Source organism: Fukomys damarensis, unplaced genomic scaffold, assembly GCF_012274545.1.
Source record: "Fukomys damarensis isolate Sample0158 unplaced genomic scaffold, DMR_v1.0_HiC HiC_scaffold_23, whole genome shotgun sequence".
Taxonomy (NCBI): domain Eukaryota; kingdom Metazoa; phylum Chordata; class Mammalia; order Rodentia; family Bathyergidae; genus Fukomys; species Fukomys damarensis.
The window spans coordinates 58,537,346-58,545,203 of record NW_022900935.1 but is presented as its reverse complement, the minus strand read 5'-3'; the positions used below and the strand labels follow the sequence as shown (position 1 = coordinate 58,545,203).

The following is a 7,858-nucleotide window of genomic DNA, read 5'->3' as shown; positions in this document are numbered from 1 at the left end:
ATATAAACGTCAGGCTCTAGTCAAACTGAACTCTGGCTGCTGTGTGTTTCTGCAGGGTGAGGCACATTGTGAGTCTGAATTTCGTGCTCTCTGACATCGGCATTGACTCTGGGTTGGCAGGAAGCGCGCAGAAGGGTTTCAGAGGGTGGAGAAGTAAGAATCGGAGGGACCCTCGGCCTGGGGGCTGGGAGGAGCCCTGAGGAATAGGAGCATCTCTGTTCCTGGAGCAACCTCCCTGCTCAGAGATGATTCTGTGGAGGCGAAAATGAGGTAGACACGGGAGGGCCCCTCCCTGATCCCAGCTCACTGGGGGTGGGAACTCCCGTACCCGCCCAGACCTCGGGCTGCCCATCTCTTCCTTTGGCTGGTCTCGATCTTCATCCTTTATGATAAAGCTATAAGGTGAGGCTATGTAGGTTTGAGCCTGGTGAGTTACTGAACCCGAGGGAGTCGTGGGGACCCCCGCATTTGTAGCCAGATGGTCAGAGAGGCAAAGGCCTGGGCTTCCCCAAAGTGCAGTGGCATCTGTACAAGGGGGTCTTGTGGTGGCCAGAGGCTGTAACCTGTGGGGCCTGCCCTGACTCCCAACCATTCACGCCATTATTAAATGGAAACGCCCCAGCAGGACAGAGGAGGAACCCCAGAAAGCATTCACAATGGCATGTGTTTATCTAGGGAGAGTCACTACTTGTCAGCCTCTCTGTGGGGTTGGTGACCCCAGCAAAAATGGAGAACCACTACTTGGGGGAATCCCAGGCTTTGGGGGTCACCTTACCCTAAGCCCATCCCTCCCTCCTACCGCTGTATGAGTAGATAGTTGCTTAACCTCTAAGCCTCGGTTTACTCATATGTAAGATGAGCACAGTAACAGTTCAGCGTCATCCTGGGGACGGAAGGTGTATTCTTGGCCGGATGTTCCCAGCCTCACTAGATGCTGCTTTCTTTTCACTGCCCTTTGCCCCCAACTGCCCCTTGCCCGTGTCCTGTCTTTCAGCCCAAGGCAGGGGCAGGGTGATCTCAGGGACCCCAGTTAGGATGCAGCTTCCAATTGGGCCCTGGGGCAAGGGGTACAGGAGGTCCCAGCCAGCAGGGTCGTGACTCAATGACCCTGAGCCCCGAGCCCCTCCTGAGGAGAAGATTCCCCAGACTGGGTGGCCTTACCTTAAGTCCCGGACATTCTGCTGGTTCTCCTGGCTGCTGGAGCTGTGAGTGGAGCTTCTACCCCCGTGGCTGGTAAAAGACACAGTTGTGACTTTGGTTGTGGTTGTTGAGGTCCTGGCTGCAGTGACAATGGGAGCTGGTGTCGACCTCGCTGCTGGGGAGAAAACCACAAATTAGACTCAAAGTTCTCTTCTCCGATTCGATTTCACACCCACTACTCAGAAAGCGGACAGGGTGGGGACCCCGGGGCCAAAGTCTCCCTGAGACTCTCCTGAGCCAAGAAAGCATTTGTCAAGAGGAAATAGGAAGTGCCCGAACTGCTTCCATTCCATCCTGCTGGTGGGGCAGAGCCCTCCCAAGAACCCCTGACTCGGCCCCCCTGGCCTGGTCTGGTCTCCCTCCAGCCACAGCGTGTACTGCGAGCGATGTCTGTCCAACTGCAAAGCTGATCTGTCACTTGTTCAAGCTCCTTCTGTATGCAGCACGGCCACCGTCAGGCCCTCACCTGCCCCTCTGCTCAGCCCCCACCTCCCTCCAAGCAGCTCTGGTTTCCTGGGGCTCAACTTTCCTCTGCACTCTCCAGGTGTCTTCTGCCACCCAATGGCACCTTCCTTCAAGACTATGCCAAACTGCCAGTGGCACCAGGGTGCTCCCTGTCACCCTGGGCTGTCTCTCTCTCCCTGTCCTTCTCTCTCCCTGCCCACTGGCCCTACACACTCACAGAGTTTGCTCTGAGTCTCTCATCTGAGTCCTGCCCCATTGACTCCCACCTGAGCCCTTTAGGGCAGTGCCAGGCCTGGGGTAGGGGACTCACCTGGGAGCACAGACACCACAACCTTGAAGGTGGAATCTAGCCACGGTTTATCGACCCCACACGAGTAGGTGCCTTCATCCTCCAGGGTGAGGCTCTCCAAGGTCACTGTGAAGCTGCGGTTGGCGGGATGGTCCCTGATGGTCACTCGGCCACTCGTTGCTTTTCTCATTGAGCCTTTGGTCTCCACAATCTTGTCACATAGAAGCACGTGTGATCTTCTACACCAGTACTTGTCATGTGTTTCGTGTTCCTCCTCGTACCTGCACTGCACACTCAGGGATCCCCCCACAGTGCCGGTCACCTTGCTGGGGCCGCTCAGGAGGAAACAGCCTGGAAAACACAAGTCCCCATTCTGGGCCTCACAGCTGGGCAGTCAGGGTCCCAACGGGGGTCAGGTCCTCCCAAAGGCCCCCCACCGCTTCACCTCTTGTCAGCCCCGCACCCGCCAGATCACCCCTCACCACCTTCTGCTCTCTACCCGGCAGTTGGACAGCGCCCGCTACCCCTTTATCCAACTCCACGCCCTCCTCCCTTACTGACCAGGCCTCCTGCTTCCAAACTGGCCAGGACCACAAACACTCACCCCTGAGCTCCTATTCTCCCAGGAGGGTGACCCCTGCTCTGTCCCTCTGCTCCCACCTTGGGATGTGAGCCAGGGCAGAAGCAAGGTCTGCAGACCACTGAGGTGAGGATATGCACAATCTGCGAGTGTGTGGATCAAAATGTTCACAGTGCAGAAGACTTGTGACAACAACCTTCTTAGCGTCCTGTCCTATTTAATCTGCTCAGCTCTGGCAGATTAATTTTCAAGGAAGCTTATCTTTTATTCCCAAGATCTATGTCCCCCATTTTCCCAGAGTTTCCTCAGACACGAAGCTGGGGATGTCAGCACAAAACTAATGCTGCCACCAAGCCAAAGACACAGCACTGGTGGCCCTGTGATCAGGAGGGGACGGCAAGTCTGGGACGGCCTGCTCTCCTTACTATGGGTTAGGATACATTCCTTGTGCTGACCTTTTTAGATTCTTAACTCTCACTTAAAACTAGGACCCTTCAAATGCTCCTCTCCAGTCCTGTCTCTCAGGTGTGCTCTTCCAGGTGCTTTAATCCTCAAATCAAGAAAAAGGAGATGGATGGGTGGGGAGGAGAAGACCTAAATACACAAATAGAAGAAAAGTAACCAGGGTAGTCACTATGAATAAGTCTGTGAACCTGAGTGAAACCAATGACTTTCTAGGTAAATACAAATGACAAATATAGGCCAAAAATAAGTGTGTATGAAAACACGGACCAATAACAATACTTGGTACCAAGTTCTTTCCCTTCAAAAAAAAAAAGGGTGTGGGGGGGCTGCCCACTTTGGCAGCACATAGAAAAGGGGAGAGGGCAAAAAGGAGAGTTTCACAGGTTATTTCTCTCAAATCTTCAAAGGAATATACAATTCTAACTTACTTAAACTTTTGCAGCAAATACAGAATTGGAGAAATCTCTATAATTCTTTGTGTGAAGTCAGCATAACACTTTTGAGATAATTCTTGCCAAAGCTCTTAATAAAATTCACTACCTTAGGGCTGGGGATTTAGTTCAGTGGTTCTGCCACCTGCCTCACAAGTGCAAGGACCCAAGTTCAATCCCCGGTATCAAAAAAATAAATAAATAAAAATAAAATTCACCACCATGATAGTATAAAGGAGAGGAAAAAAAAAATCCTCCATAAATAAGGAAAAATCATCTGACACCTTGCTGCTGTTGCTTTTTATTTTATTATTATTATTTTTTGTTTGTTTTTTGAGACAGGGTCTCATTATGTAGTTGAGACTGATCTGGAACTCACTACGTAGCCCAGGCTGGTCTCGAACTCGCAGCGATCCTCTTGCCTCAGCCTTCTGAGTGCTGGGATTACAGGCGTGCACCACTATACCCGGCTGCTGTTGTTTTTTAAATGCTTGTGAGAGGGAAGATTTAAAAATGGCAGAATAGAGACAAATCAACATACAAAAATCAATATCATTCCTGTACCACAATAATAAACTCACCCCCCCAAAATTAGAAAGTAAAAGCATTCACAGTAGCATCAAGAAAAATTAAATACCTAGGAATTAACCTCTACAGAGAAGTGAAAGACCTGTAGAACAAAGGCTACAGTACTTTGAAAAAGGAGATCAAAGAGGACATCAGAAAATGGAAAGGTGACCCCTATTCCTGCATGGGCAGAACCAATAGTATCAATCAATAACACAATCCCAGATTTCAGGTTATATTGCAGAAATACTGTGATTAAAAACAGCGTGGTACTGGCACCAAATAAGACACATATATCAATGGAGTGGAACAGAAGCTTCAGGAACAACCCCAGGTGTATTCAGCTATTTGATCTTTGTCAAAGGGGCCAAAAATACACTCTAAAAGAACGATGGCCTTTTTTAGAAAATGGTGCTGGGAAAACTGGCTATACACATGTAGAAGATTCAGTGTAGACCAATATTCCTCATCGTGTACCAAAATAAAATAAAATGGATCAAGGAGCTAAGTATTAAAACAGAAATATTTAAGCCACTGGAAGATAAAATAGGTACAACTCCTAATGACGTAGCCACGGGCAAGGACTTTCTGAACAGAGCCTCTGTTACACAAGAAATAACACCGAGAATAAACAAATAAAAAATTAAAAAGCTTTCATGCGCCAAAGGAAATGATCCACAGAGTAAAGGGCCAGGGATTTGGCTCAGTGGTGCCGCCGCCTGCCTTGCAAGCCCAAGGTCCTGAGTTCAATCCTGATACCAAAAACAAACAAAATCAACAGAGTGAAGAAACACCTATGGAATGGGAAAAAAAAAAGAAAAGTATTTACCAGCTACCCCGGGACAGAGCACTAATATCTAGAATATACGAAGAACTCAAAAACATTAGATTCCCCTCAAACAAAGACTTAATTTTTAAAAATGGGCATCCAAAATGAAGAGAGACTTCTCAGACTCAGAAGTACATGTGGCCAATAAATACATGAAAAAAATGTTCAGCATTTCTAACCATTAAAGACATGCAGATTAAAACAACACGGAGGCTCCATCTTACCCCCAGAAAGATTGGCCATCATCAAAAAAAAATCAAATATCAAGTGACAGAGAGACTGCAGGGAAAAAGGAAGCCTTCTATATTATTGGCAGGAATGTAAACTAATACAATTGCTATGGAAAATGGTATGAAAATTCCTCAAGACATTAAAACTAGAAATTCTGTTTGAGCCAGGTATTCTCCTTCCAGGCATCTTCCCAAAAGATTTAAAGACATCACGTTACAATGATATACACACACAGAGACCTTTTTTTTTCTTGATTTGGTACCGGGGGATCGAACTTGGGTCCTTGTGCTTGTCAGGCAGGTGGTGGAACCACTGAGCTAAATCCCTGATCCCCTGTCACACACCCATGTTTATAGCAGCACAACTCTTAATAATTAAATCTTGGAAGTGGCCTCTATGTCCATCAACAGGTGAACAGATAACAAAAATGTGGTATTTCTGTGCAGTGGATATTTAAACCACTCTGACGTAAAGAAGGGTGCATTTGAGGTGTCTGTGGAAAAACGGGTGCACTTTGAGACCATAATGCGAAGCGAAATGAATCAGACACACACACTTGAATATCGCATAGCTTCTCTTGCATAAGTAACCCAAAGTCTAAATAAATTAAAGAACGAAATTGAAAAGAAAACCCAACAGATAAAAGGAAGCAGGGACGTTGATGCCGACAGAGAAAGTGTGGAGGGAAAGGGGGATGACGAGGGTGGAGCTGGGCTGGACGGACCCACTCTCCGTGCTGACTGCGATCGTTAGGAAATGCAGAGCTGTACCTAATAAAGGTAAAAATGTGACAGTGCTCGCGGGGGCCTCGGTGGGCCTCGGTGGGAGAGCTCGTGCCTGACGTGCCAGGCTCTGAGTTCGATTCCCAGCACAGCAGAGCGAAGACAAAAGTACTCAGAGACAGCGGTGACGGGCGTGAGCGGCCCCCGCATTAAAACACAAGGCAGCGCTTTCCCGTACGTAGAGTCAGCAAAAATAAAGAAAGCATCTAGTTTCTAAGAAAAAGCAACCGCAAAGATTAAAAACATCCTGGCACCACAAAACAAATAAAACAAAATGAAATACCCTAGGACCAAGGCCAGCAAGACTGCAGACCCGAGGCGGCCAGGAGTGCTATTGGGACACAGGCAAACCCCACAGCTTCTCTCCCGTCTCCCCACTGCCCTTCCCTCCCCCCGCTGGCCCTCCCTCTCCTCCTCGGACTCTGGTCCTCCAGGCAGGGTTCCCGTGGCTCAGCTCTAGCCCCACGCTGCCTGGCTAAACCCCTGTGGCCTTGAGACCGAGACCTTCTCCACCCTTCCTCTAACCCCGAATTGGCAAACCCAGAGATTCCTCCCTCAAACACAGGCTCGTCAAATGCACTTGGGGCAGCTGCTCTGCACCCACCCCGGTACATCCGGCCTCTTGCTCTCCTTCTTCCTGTCACAATTCCTCTGAAAACCTCCCTCAGTGCCCCTCCCGCATGACCACCCACTGCCCTGTGCCCTCTGTCCCAGGGTGCAGTCCTGAAGTCGGCCGGCTCCATGGTGGACACAGCCACCCTGCTCTGTGCTCTGCACAGACCAGAGAGGCTCCCGTGACACTGCCCGCAGTCTCAGGTCCATCTTCCCTCCCGCGGACCCTCCCAGGGGACAGCCCCTCACCTGGGAACCAGAGAAGCAGCAGGGCCCAAGGCAGCCCCCGGCCAGGGGACATCCTTCCACAGAGGGGACCTGCAGCCGCGCAGAGTGGGACCCCAGGAGGCAGCCCCGCCTGTGGAGGGTCGGTGTTCACCGCTCCCACTTCTGCTTTCTTCAGGTCTTGCTGTTTCCTTGCTCAGCTCCTTTTGGTTCTGTTCCTAGAGCTGGAGAGAAAATGGAGGAAGCTGAGGGAGCCAAGCCGCGGGTTTCAGTTGAGACACCCAGGAGCGGTACAGGAACCACCCTATGAACCCCCGTAGAATGGGCAGGTCCTGTGGCTTTCTCCCTTGGTGAGACTCCCCTCCTGGGCCCCCTCACACCCGGGCACAGGTTGGGTTTTCTTCTGCCTGGGGCCCAGTCACTCTTCCTGTACCCTTGTAGTCATGATAGCAACCCTGTGGAGAAGGGCAAGAGATGCCCACATCCTGCCCCTGGGCAGTGCCCACCATGAGGTCATCCATGGCAGCTCCCTCCCGTGCGCCTCAGCCTTAGGCCTGGACCCCTGAGTTGGCACAACTGTCCCAGAGTCCCTGACTGGTTCCTGGTCTTGGCCTGCGTCCTCAGTTTGACCAAGAGGTCCTCACACGGTGACCTTCCTTCCTGTGTGGCCCCCAGCGGACCTGAGCAAGGCCTTGCGGAACCTGCAAGGACCCTATGCACACTCACACAGATGCCTGTGACAAGTGCCCCTCGTGGTACATGTGTCCTAACAGCCTGCAAAGCTCTGAGCTTTGTGCCCCGATGAGACCCCGAGAATTCCTTTCCCTGCTGGTCCTCTTTCCTCCTGGCCATGAGACTACCGTGTCCAGCTAAGACTCACTCTTCTGCTTCTAGAAAGCTCAAGGACAGAACCTGCTAGACCTTGGAGAAGTTTCTCTGACAGCAGGCATGGTAGCACACACCTGTGGTCCCAGACACTTAGGAGACTGAGGCAGGAAGATCACCTGAGCTCAGGAGCTCAAGGCTGGTCTGGGCAACAGTGACAGACCTTGTCCTGTGAAAAAGAAAAAATTCTATGATATGTACTGTCATCTTAGATTAACGAAAGCTCAGTACAGTCCAAGAAGCCTTGCATATTGGCCTTGATGAGCGGAACATGAAGATGGAGGATGTCACACCCAC

At 50.5% G+C, this 7,858-nt stretch overlaps 1 protein-coding gene across 6 annotated transcripts in view; it reads right to left on the bottom strand.

The window, feature by feature from the left end:
- The window catches only part of LOC104866589 (CMRF35-like molecule 8), a 13,389-nt gene extending 6,402 nt beyond the window's left edge, over positions 1-6,987 (bottom strand). For 5 of the 6 annotated variants that reach the window (XM_010630721.1, XM_019208430.1, XM_010630723.1 and 2 more), the window contains exons 1-3: positions 6,701-6,987; positions 1,976-2,305; positions 1,162-1,315 (exon numbers count right to left, since the gene is read on the bottom strand). In XM_010630721.1, coding sequence (XP_010629023.1) covers positions 1,162-1,315; positions 1,976-2,305; positions 6,701-6,752 — 536 coding nt within the window. In that variant the 5' untranslated portion in view covers positions 6,753-6,987. The remainder of the gene's footprint in view (positions 1-1,161; positions 1,316-1,975; positions 2,306-6,700) is intronic. The other variant, XM_010630722.1, reaches the window with a different exon arrangement.
- Positions 6,988-7,858: the final 871 nt, after the last annotated feature.